The 14,774-nt window shown below is 41.7% G+C and overlaps 5 protein-coding genes across 5 annotated transcripts, besides 3 other annotated features; 2 read left to right on the top strand and 3 right to left on the bottom strand.

The window, feature by feature from the left end:
* The first annotated feature begins 749 nt into the window (after positions 1-749).
* Positions 750-793: a microsatellite.
* On the bottom strand, positions 764-5,002 carry PVX_122370 (hypothetical protein, conserved; the record flags this gene model as incomplete). Its single annotated transcript, XM_001616987.1, has 3 exons — positions 1,289-5,002; positions 974-1,092; positions 764-875 (listed from the first exon to the last, which is right to left on the bottom strand). The coding sequence occupies exons 1-3, from the start codon at positions 4,685-4,687 to the stop codon at positions 764-766; spliced, it is 3,630 nt and encodes a 1,209-aa protein (XP_001617037.1). The 5' UTR covers positions 4,688-5,002.
* Positions 1,724-1,783: a microsatellite.
* A 1,123-nt stretch (positions 5,003-6,125) lies between the features above and the next one.
* PVX_122375 (30S ribosomal protein S15, putative) lies at positions 6,126-7,034 on the top strand (the record flags this gene model as incomplete). The annotated part of the gene is made up of 1 exon (XM_001616988.1): positions 6,126-7,034. The coding sequence occupies one exon, from the start codon at positions 6,126-6,128 to the stop codon at positions 7,032-7,034; it is 909 nt and encodes a 302-aa protein (XP_001617038.1).
* An 88-nt stretch (positions 7,035-7,122) lies between these two features.
* PVX_122380 (hypothetical protein, conserved) lies at positions 7,123-8,276 on the bottom strand. The gene is made up of 2 exons (XM_001616989.1): positions 7,683-8,276; positions 7,123-7,537 (listed from the first exon to the last, which is right to left on the bottom strand). Exons 1-2 carry the CDS (start codon positions 7,785-7,787, stop codon positions 7,373-7,375), a joined length of 270 nt encoding a protein of 89 aa, XP_001617039.1. The 5' UTR covers positions 7,788-8,276; the 3' UTR covers positions 7,123-7,372.
* Positions 8,277-9,508: 1,232 nt separating this feature from the next.
* On the top strand, positions 9,509-11,475 carry PVX_122385 (hypothetical protein, conserved; the record flags this gene model as incomplete). The annotated part of the gene is made up of 1 exon (XM_001616990.1): positions 9,509-11,475. Exon 1 carries the CDS (start codon positions 9,988-9,990, stop codon positions 11,473-11,475), a length of 1,488 nt encoding a protein of 495 aa, XP_001617040.1. The 5' UTR covers positions 9,509-9,987.
* Positions 10,874-10,899: a microsatellite.
* A 1,083-nt stretch (positions 11,476-12,558) lies between the features above and the next one.
* On the bottom strand, positions 12,559-14,541 carry PVX_122390 (WD domain, G-beta repeat domain containing protein; the record flags this gene model as incomplete). The annotated part of the gene is made up of 1 exon (XM_001616991.1): positions 12,559-14,541. Exon 1 carries the CDS (start codon positions 14,131-14,133, stop codon positions 12,559-12,561), a length of 1,575 nt encoding a protein of 524 aa, XP_001617041.1. The 5' UTR covers positions 14,134-14,541.
* Positions 14,542-14,774: the final 233 nt, after the last annotated feature.

Genomic DNA, 14,774 nt, shown 5'->3' on the forward strand with positions numbered 1-14,774 from the left:
ATTTGTAAAGCTACGTCGTGTGGAATTACCTACAAATTATACCCTGCAACACACAGCTAGCCAAAAGTTCTGGAAAAAAAAAAAAAAAAAAAAAAGCTATTTATCCACAACGGCATTTGAAATTTCCCCTTATGCAGCACTTTTTTCCACACAGTTTAAAAATGTTACATGTTCCTTCTTAAGGTAAAATAAGGTCATTTCTTTTGCCATCAATTCGGGACAGCTTTCACATGGCAGAACACGAAAAAAAAATTAAAGTGGAGGAAAAGCGGCCCACACGGGCTATAGCGAGTTGTTGAAAAGGCTTGAAAAAAAAAAATAGTAAAAAAACAGCTGCGCTTAGGTAAACTTCTTAACATGCGCAATATTTTGCAAAAAGGAACCTATTTCCTCAAAAAAAATTGCCTAAAATGGACTAATCAATCATATAATCAGTCTAAAATACATTCTCATAATATTTTAAAGTACATCATTTGGGGGGTGTACTCTAAAAACAGGTACACTCATCTTGCACATATGCACATTCATGTATTGGTACGATTAATGGATGGAACAATAGGGGGGACCATTTTTTTCAATTCGCAAAATTGATGACAACTGTAAGTTAATTTAAGAGGTGCGGGATGGCTCACTTGTTGGCGGTTTCGCTAGAGAATTCGCTCCTAAGCACTTCTTACAATGCTATCATGGACCTGCAACATCTTCACGCGCACTACTCTTCGGTTAACCATACGTTGTCAAAATGGTTACCCCTAAAAATGCTTCATTTTATAATCTGCATAATTTGCGACAATTCAGTTACCTCCTGCTGACCCATGTCCTTGTACTGCCTCAAAATGGACTCGATAATGTTCCTTAACTGATATTCAAAGGTTCTAAAAAAAGGGAAAAAAATAATGAAATATATTTACAAATTTGTTCGCCACTTCTACATTTTCAAATTTCCCAAACGGGAAAGAAGCACTCGTTTTACCCTCTCTTCTCCTCGACGTAATGCGCCTTGAGAACATGATACAAGAATTTGACGGCGGCCACTTGTTTGGAAATCAGCCTGTCGACTACATCTTTGGTGGTGCACTTTTGTGCTACACTCTGCATAGGGGGGGGCGAGAAAAAAAAAAAAAAAAAAGGAAATAAAAAGCGATGTTGGGGGGTTGTTTAGGGGGCACAAAAAAGGGGAAGCCACATATACACGCAAACGTATACACACGTATGTACAAACGTATGCACAAACGCATGCACACACGCATGTACGCTCACGCCGCTTTGCCGGCGCCGCCAAGCATACCTCCAAGGAGCGTATCTCCTTAACTTTTGCCTCGTACGAGTCAACGAATCTGCCCTTTACAAAGAGAAAAAAGGAAAAGGCGTTCCAGTAGGAGTCACACTCAGAAATGTGAACCGATATGGTGCCCATGGTTGTGAGAACTTTGTCCAGATAACTCAGTCCATTTTTGTTCGGAATTAGAGTCGGCTTGTCATTTACAATAAGATCTGAGATGTATTCATAAATCCAAGGCTGTATCTGTTTGACTTGATTCTTTTGACATATGGTGGTCAATGCCAAGCAGAAACTATCAACATCATTTTGCATAATGGACAATTTCAGATAAGTATCCCAATATTTCCACTCATTATTGTCCACCTTGACAGCTTGATTTATGCAAATTTTCGCTGCTTTGTACGTTCCTTTTTTCATATACAGGTAGGCCAAATTTCCATACGCCTTTGCAGAATCTTCATTCGTCATGCTAACCATACGTGTGAATGCTTTTACAGACTCATCGACTTTTTCTATTTTCATGTAGGAGCATCCTAGGATAAACCAGATGTCCGGAAAGAGGGGAGATATTTCTAGGGCCTTTTCTAAATATTCACAACACGGATTGTACATTTCCTTGCGGTAGTAAAAATTCCCAATAAATCTAGCCGCTTTTGCATATTTACAATTTGACAGCTTCCAAGCATCTATGTAGTAGTTCAAGGCATTATTCGAGTCGACCAATCCGTATAGGCATAGCAAAGAGGGAGTTCTTTTTTTTTTTAGAAGGTCATCTAGCAACTCCTTTGCTTCTCCTTTTCTATCTGCTTGAATCAAACAGGTGATGGCTTCATCCCATAATTTTAAATCCTTAAAAAGGTTGAACGCGGATACTACGGATCCCGTTTTCACCATAACGTTTCCTATTTCTTTTTTCAGTTCCCAAGTGGTCGGATAGTACACATCAAAAAGGAATTTTACCCTTTCTCCCCCCTGTGGTTTCTCATCGTATGTCTCTTTAAGTAATTCATTCAGCTGCGCGGCAGCCCTATCTACGGTCTTCAACCGAAACGTTTCACATTTGCACTTATACCATAGAATACACGAGTGCAGTAGCCAATTTTGATATTTTATCTGCAACGAATTGTTGTCTCTATTTTTTGTCCCATGTTGCTGCTTCTCCCCAGACTCCACATTTACATCATAGCATTTGAGGCACCTAGCTATAACTGCGCTTAACTTCTCGAATTTTATTTCGTCGTAGTGCGGATTGAATCTAATCATGGAGTAGCAGAAGTTGATCAACGCTATCTGTTCATCAAAGGTTAGTATTTTAAAATAGTTGTTTTCAGAATCCATAAAGTATGGCTCTTCTAGTATGTCTGTATCTGGGTCGAGGTCTTTTAACTTCCACATTACTTTTCCGTTTGGATTTGTTTTACTCTTTTCTTCTTCCCTGTTTGGTGAGCATTCATCTGTGTCCATGTTGGTGGGGGTGTCTCCTCCCGTGGAGGTGCACCTTTCGGGGGATTTTCCCCCCCCAGTGGGATTGGCATAGGGATGCGTCGACTTCTCACCCTTCTGGTCAATCTGTTCCCCATTTTGCGCTTCCCCTTTTGCGCAAGTCATTTTTTCTATATGTTCTTCCGCGAAATTTTCTACCTTCGGGCTCATTTCATCCGCTTTTTTATCTTCATCGTGCCCCTCCATAGTCACCTTTTGCGAAGCGGCTAAACTGGATGGAACCGCCTCACCCGCGTCGTCTTCCCTCTTTTCACTTTCCTCCTTATGGGGATCCCCCCGCTCGGTATCTCCACACCCACCAGGCGCTTCTCCCCCCTTCACATCATCAATAATTCGGTAGTCACTCCTCAATATGTCGTACTCACTGAGAGGCTCTATTTCGTTCAAAACAGCAGACGTGTTATCCTCCTCCTGTCCCTTTTTCGCCTTCAAGACTAAAATGGTAGCAGGTATCTTCTGGTACTTTCTCTTTATTCCCATTCTTCCGGTGAAGGAGTAGCTGAACTGACTCATCTCCGCAAGGACGTCCAGCACTCTCTGGTACGCATAGGTATAATTGTAGAAGGCCAAATAAATGGAAAAGTTAGATAAAGCACAAATCTGGAAATTCGGCGACATGTAATTTTCACAAAAAAGGTCGCAATTTTGCAAGTCCTTTTCATTTTGCCTCAAATGGGCAAAAATTTCTGGCACTTGTCCAATCACTTTTATTTCTTGATCGATGAGTTCAAAATCGCTGCTTAGCAGTTTCACGTTTTTAAATATCCTAAGTGGGATGTCCACCACGTGGATTTTCAAGGAGTAAAACCAGTCGTTGCTAGAAGCGGCGAACAGTCTCTGCCATATGAAATAAATTCTGGCTTTCCACAAATATTTGCTTCTTACAAAGTGTAAAAGTTTCGTCTCATTGTACTGTTTTGTTTTCTCTTCTTTTTGGTTCGTCCCTATTGGCTGCTCCTTCCCAGGCACACACGCCATCTGCGGCATGGAAGAATTACCATCTTGAGAGTTTACTTGCACCCCGTTTGGTGCCCCCTCCTCGAAGTAGCCGTACTCATTTGAGCACATAATCGGCTGGTCAGTTTGGTTAAAATTGTTCACTAGGTTTAGCAAAATTACGGATAAGCAGAAGGCATTGATCAACTCACAGTGGGCATATGTGGTCTCCCCCTCCAGCGATAAAAATTCCAAACATGAATTTAAAAACTCTTCATTTTTTATTTTCATCGTTTGGATGAATTGGCAAAAATGATTGTCTTCATGGCATCCCTGTGATGTTTGCACTTTCTCCTTTTCGCTGTCCCTCGTGGGGGGTGGAGGCCCCGTCCAGTTGTACTGCACGAACATATTCAAAAATGCGTAGCAGCAGAGGAGGATCTTTATTTCGTGAAAGAATGTAAAGCAGGCCTGAAAAAAAATAACTTGATTGCCATTCAGGCCTTCACTTTGTTCCTCCGCCTTGGGGCGCCATCTCTCCTCTATATCTGCCTTCTCGCGAGAAACGTAACAAAATAATTCCTTCTTCACCTGGTTAATACTATTTGTGGAGTCATTTTTAAGCGTGTCGAAAATGAACTGGAATATGTCTCGTACCCACGGGTCAACGATGCACTCCTCGTGCTTCCCTGCTTTGATCAACTTTAAAAAGTGGAAGAGGTTCCTCACTTGAGATGTTAACTCTTCTTCCGCTTGGCAGTCTGCTCCCCTCGAACTTTCCGGCGCTTCTCCCGCATGGCAGTCTGCTCCCCCCGATTTTGCCGGCGCTTCTACCACATAGCTCCTACACAAATCGGCCAGTTTTCTCCTTATTTCTGTCTCTTCCTTTTCGTAAAATGCATCATTTTCCGGACTGAGGTAAATCAGCTCTTCTACAGACCACAGGATGGGTTTCAAGCCTTCCATTGGGGGAAAAACGTCTATGCAATTTTTTTTTTCTTTCTAAATTGGCAGAAAGGAATAAAATAACCTAGCCAAAAGGCTACCTTTGAAAATGCAAAAATATCCTCCAAAGGGGGACAACCATTGGAAAGTAAATTCAATTTTAAGTGGGGCTCGGCCTACAAAAGAGAGTGCCCCTTTTACGCTAAACGATTGCAGAACTGCTGAAAAAGGGAGGCGAATTTTTTTTTTTTTTTTTTTCAAGAAGGCACAGTTCGCAGCTTTTTTCTCGTTCGTTCCACTTTTTCGCGATAAGAATGTTGGCAAGTTTGGTATGCCATCGCGGTTGCGAAATGATGGGTAACAATTTTTTCTCTCTTTTTTTGCTCTATTTTTTCTGCTATTTTTTGCTCTATTTTTTCTTCTATTTTTTTCCCCTTTTTTTCCCCCCCTTTGGTGCGCCGTTTCACCTGCAATTTGGAACCGCTCAACTGTGCGGTCGCCTCGGAGTGCCCGGGCGGGGGAGTCACCCTGACTTGATTGACTTGCCTCACGACGTGGTTGTCCCCTTTTATAAAACCCCCATGTGGGCTTTCACAGTTCGCGTATCTTCGGAGCGAATAAAAAGCGGTTTCATCGAGGTCTTCCACTCTTCATGTGGTTCACATTCTCCACAAGCGCTCACAAGGGTGGGAAGTGCGTTAGCGCTAAGATGTGGCGACCCCATTTTGCCGCATCGTTTCCTCCACGAGAAGGGGTGAATTAAAAAAGGTATTTTTTCGCTCGCCCAGTTGGAGAAAGCACAGAGGAGGTTCCATCCATGCACCCACCTTTTTACCACGCCATATGTAGCTCCTTTATAGCACAGCAAATGGGTAAGGGGAATTGGCAAAGTGGTGCATCCCCCCCGTTTTGAGGGAACACGCTATGCCGGTGGGCTCCTCACAAAGGTGTGCCGCTATTCATAATGGGCTGGTCACACTTCTATAATAATAGGTGAATGCTGGGGACCATTAAATTAGCCCCCCCAAAACACACACAATACCGCTTCAAAACATGCACATGTGGATCTACCCATTTTTATACCCTAACACGTCAACACGTTTACGTTACGTGGGGACCCACCCAGCAATGCCATGATAATATCTCAGGGAGAGGAGTGACCAAATTGCAGAGTACGCTAACAGGGAGGGGCACAGCGAACGTTCCACGGAGATGCATATCTTTCTCTCTCCTTGTTGATGGTGCAAATCAACGCGGAAGAAGAGAGACTCACCAGTTAAATATACACAGGAGTGGCCATCCCTAATGTGCAACCTGGACTGGATATCTGTTCAGAACAGTCGTGCAACACACACCTAATTAGTAATTCTTAGAGAAGACATTTAATCAGAGTGGCCCCATTTTTGAACCCCTTTCCTTTTTAGAGCAGAACTTCCCACCCACCACAAAAAAAAACAAAATGAACATCCTCAGTAGAGCGCTTAAACGGAATAACCTGCACGTACTACCACCCAGGGATCACCAGGCACCCTTCATTAGATGCGCAAAAAGATATGAATCCAGAGTGAAGGCCCACAGATATACAGGCATAACTGCCATAAAAACGCATGCCCAGAAAACAGAGTGGTATTTAAAAGCCGAAAGAGATTTCCTAGCGGAGCGGAATCAAATACCAAACGGGTTCATAGGCCTATGGCAATACGATGATATAAAGCACCTAAGAAAAAACATCATCAGTATGCTACACCTGAATTGTGCCAACAGCAAACAGTTACATAAGTATAAAAAGTTGTGTATAAGAAGATGTCTGCAGAGAAGACCATTCGATACTGGAAGTGCACCTGTTCAAATTGGATGCTTAACGGAAAAGATCCTAAATTTAAGGGCTCATCTAATTCTCAGATGTAAGGATCATCCGAAAAAAAGAACCATGTCCATTTGGCTAGCTAGGAGACAAAAGTTAATGAAGTACCTATACAAAACAGATTTCGAATTATACAAACATACATGCAATTTGCTAAAAATTAAATGCATTTTATTTGCCATCCCAGATTCAAGAGATCGGTCCAAAGCCATCAATGCTGCTGCGGTTGATGGAGATAGATGTAAATTTCTAATTAGGCAAAAATTATGGAAAGGCAAATATAGACCCAGACCTATGAAAGATCCCAAAGGACAAACTATTAGATACACCAGACACCCCATAGAACAACCCCCATCCGATTATGCACTTCCCAAGGAGTACAAACCGCAGCTCTCAAATTCGTGGCCCTATGGTGTTAAGGAAAATTATCAAAAGGGCATCTACACTGTGTATAACCCTACGGCTCCTGGGTTGGGTTACTGCCCTGTTCCTATGTTGTTTTAGCGGCGAAGCAAAGTTTGGGTGGCCCACAGTGCAGTGGCTACTCAGTTGGGGAAGTCACTCCCCGGGAACTTGCAAACTTTTTTTTTTTAAAACAAAATGGATTAGATGTTCATGTGACTTGTGCGCAAAGTGTTCTCTCTCTACACACTGCGCAGTTGTTTTATTTATATATTTATTTTTTTTGTTTTCTCCGGATTGGTGCAAATAAAGAAGCTTCTTCTTTGGGGTGGCCTATCGGCGCAACGTTTCGTCGGACAAAAAAAAGCAAAAAGTGGAAGCGACCAAAATGGAAGGAGGGGGGTAGCAGTGTAGCGGCGTAGCGGTGCCGCTCCCCTTCTTCATTTAGTCACCAGGGGCTTATCCACGTGGTACATGTTGTGCACCACCGTCTGTCTCCTCAGCATGTTAAGGTATTCCCGGCAGTCCTTCTCAAACGCCTTCAGTTTTTCATCGCTCTGGTTCGCATGGTTGCTGCTAAAAAATTCTCGGAAGGTTTCTTTGGCCTGTGGAAGGAGAAAAAATATGTGTGAGCAGTCAGTGTGTGTTTTCTTCTTTGCAAATTTATCTGCACCTGGAGTGTACGCTGGTTTCCTTCCCCACAAAATAGGGACCCATTTTGTGGGGAGAAATTTCCTACGCGCTACTAACCTTGTTCGTGAAGTAGACGCTGTAGTTTACGTTTTCAAATTTGGAGGCTTCACTTAGGATGTGGCGATAAAGAGCTTTCATATTTTTTATGTTATTCATCTTCATCGCCCTTGCGCGTTTAAAAGTTGCCTACACACATGCGCATACGTATAGATGCGTGTACGCTTCAAAATTTACGAATGGCTAGCTTGTTCGAAGTATTCCCCAGGGGTATTGCGCCTCTTTAAGCGATTTTTAAAACACAGACGGGATTCTTTTTTTCTTGCCCCACCCGCTGTCGCGCAGGTCTCTACCTTGAGTAAGTGCGCCGAATGGCTATCTCGAGCCAAACGTACACGTTCACTCCCTTTTGCAGAAGTTTCGATTCACTTGCGGATCGCTCCCGTTTGGTTCCCACAGAATTAACTTCGGCTGCCTTGCGTGAGCATTCCTCATAATTTTTATAACACAGCAGAGTTTCGCGGGCCCACCACAGGTCGCATAAATGGTCACAACGTCGTAAGTTATTTTTTTTGCTTCACTTTGGTATGCCGCGTTTTGCTTCGTTAGCTTGTCGTTGTGCCATTTTGTTTTTTTGTTGTGCCATTTTGCTATATTATTTATTTTTTTTTTCCCATTTGGCTAATTATTTTTTTTTTTTTTTCCCCGTTGTGCCCATTTTGCAACAATTTGTGCGCACCCCGGGAACTTACGCACCCGCCTCCGAAATTTCGAAGCGTCCACAAATGGGAACATTTAAGAGGGAAACGTGCCTCACGTGAAGAAAAAAAAAATGAACTTCCTTAATAAGCGTTATGTGAGAGCATTTTGAGACGTCTCAATTAAAACTGCCACGCGTACCCTAAGGCAGGCACATGTATATACCCAATGGGGAAAATGCAGATCCGTAATTTGACCTGGTGCCACTCCGCACATACTGACAGGAAGGAAGAACCAGTGCCGTCATTCTTAAAACAGTGTGAAGAAGATAAAAGCTTCTTCATTACGCAAAGGGTTAGACTTTTTTTTTAAATGAGGTCTTACAGCATACAATTTGAAATATGCTCTGGCCACTCGCACGCAGATGCGAGAGGTTATCGGGTCTGCCCAACTGTGTAGGGAAGGTATATAGCCACCAGTTTGTGATTAACTCCTGGGAGGAAGCAATTCTCCAAAAATGGCGAAGCAAAATGGCACATAAAACGAATGGGCACAGCCCATAAAATTAATCTCGCGTGGTACCCCTCTCCATGATTGCCCCCCTGTATGGACGGCTAGACCCCCGCACTTTTATACGCCCGCTATACCAAATAACGCAAAATGAAACAACAAATGAGTGAAAAAAGAGAGAGACAGCACAATCGCACACACATATATATATATTTTTCATTACCTCCTGTATGGTTTTATCTTCATATTTTATGCACCATCCACGTGCTTCAAATGTGTGTAAGCACAGATGACCGCTAACCTCTCAGCGATGCTGATTGAAGACGTCTCAGTGGCGATATGGTAGGAGAACCTACACACATGTGTGTATTTTTGTTTGCTTCTCGCAAAAAAGGAAAAATGGCAATTTTGTGCATAATGAGATATGGGCATGTAACGCTACATCGGTGTGTGTGCGTTTGGGAAAGCTCACAAATGTATTATACCCATTTATAGCTCCTCATTTTTTCATTTTAAGGCTTTCAAAGCAGGCGATGTGGAGCCAATCGGTGCTCCCGCTTAAATGGGCACCATTACACTTTGCGAAAAAAAAAAAAAAAAAAAAAGACAAACAAGCGAAAATGCGAAAAAGCGAAAAAGCGGCACAGAAATGGCAAAATGGAGAGAGAAAAAAAAAACACACTTTTAAAGCCGAAAATTATTCTCACCGCGTAAAAACATAACAATAATTCGCTCACATTTTTGCAAAGCTGCTGAAATAATGACAAGCATCACCTTTGCAAAGCTTTTTACGAATATTCTTAGATCCCACTAGGGGAAGACAAAAAAAAAAGGAAATTCCCTTTTTCGTAAAACTATTATTTTTCACCATTTTGCAATTGCTCAAACAGGGGACGGTTTCAATTAGGGGGACCCAGGAGCACTCCCCCGCCGATGCTCCCACATTGGCGTTTGCCACTGCTAATTGGTCACCCGGGCAGTGACAAGGGCATATTTGCTACAGCATTCTTGGGTGAAAAATAGAGTACCCACTTTTTTTGCGAAATTGCCCCTCACGGCATCCATAGATGTGACTGATTTGGAGGAAGACCCTATGCGTATGACATGCACGCACCCCCATCCTCAGTAATAACCTTATTTTGACGCGCACAATTAAATGAGACGACACAATGAAAGGACCATCAACGCGAGGATCCAGAGGGAGCAAAAGAACGAATACGCTCGAGAAAGAATACAAAACGGTTTGAAGCTAGACACCTACAGCAAAATACAAGGAATATCCATAGACAAAGCAGACGCAGCGCAAACGAAGAAGCAACAAGAGGAGTCTTTCAAGAGAGAAAACGAAACGGAAGAAAGTCAACTGCACAAAAAAGGCAACAATTCCAATGGAGGGGATGAACAGGAATATTTCACATCACTACAATTTGACAGCGAGAAAATTAAAGAAAATCGATTGAAACAATGTGAATTACTAAATGAAAAGCAAAAAAAAGAAAAAGAAATAGCAGATGAAGAGCTGAGACAAAAAGCCGTAGAACAAGCATTACAAAATGATGAAGGATATAAACAATTGAAAGGGAAATTAGAAGAATTAGCCACGTTAAAGGTGAGGGAGAATCAAATCCGGGATGCTAAATTTTGCAAAATAAAAGAAACAGAACAGGAAATAAAACGAACTGAAAGACAAAGGGAAGAATTACTCAAAAAAGAAGACCTGGAAGAAGAAAAAAAAAAAAAATTAAATTATGAAAAAGTGATGGAAACCAAAATGGAGCTACAACAACAAATACAAGAAAATATGAACAAGAAGAAAAATAAATTTTATGGAAACGTACAAGAAAGAAACAACATCGAAAATGTAGTTAAAAATTACAATGAAGAGGAAAAAAAAAAAAAGGAAGAAGAATTGCAAAAGCAGAAGAAGCTACTAAGGGAATTCCAAGAACAAATTGAATTGAAAAATAAAAAAAAACAACTGGAAAAACAAAAAGAATTAGAGGAGGAACTAAAGAATCAAGAATATATCAAACAGAAGGAAGAAAAAATGAAAAACCTACAAAAAAAAAAACAAGAAAAATGTCTAGAGAAACAAAGAGTTGTCAACGAACTGGCACATAAAGAATATCTCATAAGCAAAGAAAAAGAAACTCTAGATGAGCTGCTAAATAAAGTGTACATTGAAGAACACGACTTTAAGGAAAAACAAAAAGAAATCAAAGAAAATGAAAAAAAATTACAACTCAAAAATGAAATGCTCAAACAACTCGAAATTGACATCCAATTGAAGGAACAAAAAAGACAAAAGGAAAAAGAAGACGACGAAAAAAGAAAAATTGAACTTCTTGAAGAAAAAAAAAAATTAGATAAAATTGATCAATACACTGATAAAAAAAGGAAAGAAAAATTATTACAATATAGGAAAGAAATATACGAAACTTTCCAACAGAAAAAAGACGCTGTCAAAAATGAGCGCTTACAGGAAGAAATCGAAAAGAAGAAACTTCTCGAGGAGCAGAAGCAGTACGAGGAACTCATAAACAAGGAGAAGATGAAGCTCCTTCAGAAATACAGCAAAGACATTTTGGAAAACCTCCCTGAAGATGTCTACGACATCTTGAAAAAGAAGAACATCATTACGTAGAGGGGGAGGGCCGTCTAGCGCGCAGGTCGACGGGGTGACTTGCGCGCCTGGGGGCCTCCCTCACCCCTTCACAGGGGTTACCACTTTAAGCGATTTTAAAAATTGCGAGTGGACCAAGAAAAGGGGGAGCACTGCCCCATGAAGGGTGGCGCGTCAGAAATGAGGCGTCAAAATGGAGGTCTCAAATGTGGAGGCCTAAAATGTGGAGGCCTAAAATGTGGAGGCCTAAAATGTGGAGGATTATAATATGCAAGGTTACAATGTGGTGGCCAAAAAAGGGGAGCCAACAAATGGAGCCAACATGTGGAAGCCAACATGTGGGAGCCAACAAACGGGAGTCTACGTATGGGAGTCTACATATGGGAGCCAGCATATGTGGACCCCCAAATGGGAGCCAAAAAACGGGAGTCTACATATGAGAGCCAGCATATGTGGACCCCCAAATGGGAGCCAAAAAGTCACAAATAAGCACCTACATGTAAAAACACTCTTAACAAAAAAAAAAAAAAAAAGACATGGGGCGAAGAGGCATAGCACGTCTATCTCCGCACTGCGTGCTCTTCACCCCGTGCATACGGGCCAACACCTTAGTCATTTCATCCACACATCCTGTAAAATAAATGCTTAACATCTAAGCTTCGTACGCAGTGCACGCTGATTTTTTTCCTCAATTATGTGTGCACTGTACATGTATAATAGAAAAAAATATAAAAAAAAAAAAAAAAAAAAATAACACAGTGGGGTAGCCAACGGGATATAAGACACCAAACCGGAATATACGCAGGCGGAGTAATCTTCCTCCGTTCTTCTCCGCAAAGGCACGAAGGGGCCTTTTTGCAACTTTCTCCACAGGTGCAGGAGTGAAGAGGTCACTCCAACCAGGGGGGCGTCTCGCCAGGTGGTCCATTTGAACAGGCATACAAGGACATCATCACGTTTGGGCACATATATTTTTTCTTTTCCTTTCCTTTCTTCTTATTCTATGTTGTATTTATTCACTGTTTGCCGCGGCTGGAGTTTCACCACCACAGGGGCGCTTCCGCTCAGCTTTACGGATGCAGCCGCTCCCCCCCCCCCCCCCCGCTACTGTATCACGTTGAGCGTGCCGTCGAGCGCCCAGGTGGCCATGAGGTCCTGGCTAGTGTGATGGAGCACCCCGAGGGGGTCCTCCTCGAGGACCTTGAGCTGCGTCTCCAGCTTGGCGGTGCCATAATTAAAGCAGTAGAGGAACTGGTTCTCCGCCAAGCAGTAGACATATTTCGAATTGGGGGAAAGGCAAGCAGAGACAAAGTGCACGGGATTTTCCTCCTCCTTATCAGCTAAATAAGTGTACGTCTTAATAATCTGTCCTTTAAAATTCATAAGATAGCAATAGGGCGATTTTGAGCAGACCAGGATAAGTTCGTCGAGCGTTTTTGTTAACAAAGTGATGGTATGAACACTAGCGAAAATTACATTATCCTTTATATTGTAATATACATAAAAAGAAGTGATACATTCACACGTTTTCTGATTATATATAAATATTTTCCCTTCTTCTGTGCCACATATGACTTTAGAATTGTCTAATGAGTACACAGCTGAGTGGACAACGGTGGAGTGTTTCCTAAACTCCTTTAAACACTTCAACGATTTTAATCCGAAAATTTTAACAGAAAGGTCATATGAAGATGTTAAGATTTGTGTCTGGTCATTATTAAAATGAACAGATGTAACTGCGTTCGTGTGTGCATTAATAGTTCGTAGACAAGAACCCGTTTTGATTTTCCAAATTTTTATTAATCCCTTAGAATCTGCACTAATTAAAATTTCATCATCCTTACTAATGCATAGAGAAACGATTGGATTGTCATGCATCATGATGTTATTTTCACGCTGGTAGGTCAAATCGCTGTTTAACTGCCCAGTCAGCCAACTCCATACTTCTATGAACCCATCAGAAGAACCCGTAATTAAGTAATCGTGGCTGTATGAACATAAGCAACATTCTACATTCGATTCTTTTCCAAAAGATATGCTTTTTAGAATTCTCTCTGGGTACACATCTATACCTTTGGATTCGTTTTTTTCTAAATTTCTAAAGATATCAAAATTGTTATTTTCTTTATTTTTTTTTATAAGGTTATGATGATTTTGCCATTTTAAAGCCATACCTAGTAGGGCCAACAATCTAGACGGCGCACATGAAGTTATTTCATTGTTAATCATCATGCATATGTTATTTCTTCTTTCCTCTTTTGTTATTCCATCGTAGAGAGCATTTTTATTAAGATGCTTACTGTTCATGCTCAGCAGGTCTTCCAGCTTATGATACTTTTCTCCATACATCTTTTTCATTTTTTTAAATATAATACATTCGCTCATTATCCTTTCGGCTAGCTCATTTTCTTTATATTCTATAAGTTCACATATGAGCTGTTCATACAGGTGGATGAGCGTTTCGTCAGATAGCTCAATTGTGGTTATGTTGTAGAGGACATTTTTCCAGTCGCCTTTGTGTATATCGCTTATCAGCAGGTCCACGTTGCTTATTGCGTTTAGCTTCACATTGCTTTCTTCCTGCAAAACGTAAAAGGACCTCATCAGGTTGTTCTCCTTCAGGTACTGCAGGATCAGTCGTATGACGTCGGGGGCCGCCACGTTCAGGTCGTTCGCCATCTTGCGCTTAAGCAGGGCGTCGTCCGCGACGTCGCCACTTCGTCACAGCTTCCCTTCCGCTTCCTTGTCGTACTTCCTTTTGGGCGACCGTACGCAGGCTCCCCCCCCTCTACGTGGGAAAATTCGCAGAAGGGTAGGCTGTCAAAAAATGGTAAATTCTCAAAGTGGCAAGTTAGCGAGCTGGCAATCTGCAGGAAGTGAGCGACTTTTTCTCCCTCTTCGGACGTGATCAGAGTAAACGCTGCAAATCTGTTTTTTTCCCCCTTCACCAGCTGCGTTGTGCAGTTTGGAAGTACCTTTTTTGGGTCAGTTTGCGCTTAACTTTGGCCCTATTTTTTTTGCTCTAAAAAGTGTACATAAATAGTGGCTGCTAACACGTGCAGATATGACCTTCCCGCTCGGGTACCCGTTTCTTTTTTTTTTTTTTTTTTTTTTTTTTCTTTCTTCATGTATTTTCCCCCACTGGGCTTGCTACTGCACCTGGGGAGTAATAACAATAACGAGAAATTCCCTCACTCCACACAAATCAGCGGGGGGACGCTCGCATGCTCACTTTTGGTTTTATTTCTTTCCCCTGTGGGAAGCACTACGCGGGCTAAACCTTACCAGTGAGGGAAAAAAAAAAGTGGAAATAAAATTAA

Source organism: Plasmodium vivax, chromosome 14, assembly GCF_000002415.2.
Source record: "Plasmodium vivax chromosome 14, whole genome shotgun sequence".
In the NCBI taxonomy this organism is placed as follows: Eukaryota; Apicomplexa; class Aconoidasida; order Haemosporida; family Plasmodiidae; genus Plasmodium; species Plasmodium vivax.

Excerpts from the sequence above, each read along its gene's own strand:
- PVX_122380 (XM_001616989.1), bottom strand. The coding sequence starts at position 7,787 with ATGAAGATGAATAACATAAAAAATATGAAAGCTCTTTATCGCCACATC. Across the intron at positions 7,538-7,682 it reads GCGTCTACTTCACGAACAAG|GCCAAAGAAACCTTCCGAGA; the intron begins GTTAGTAGCGCG and ends CTCCTTCCACAG.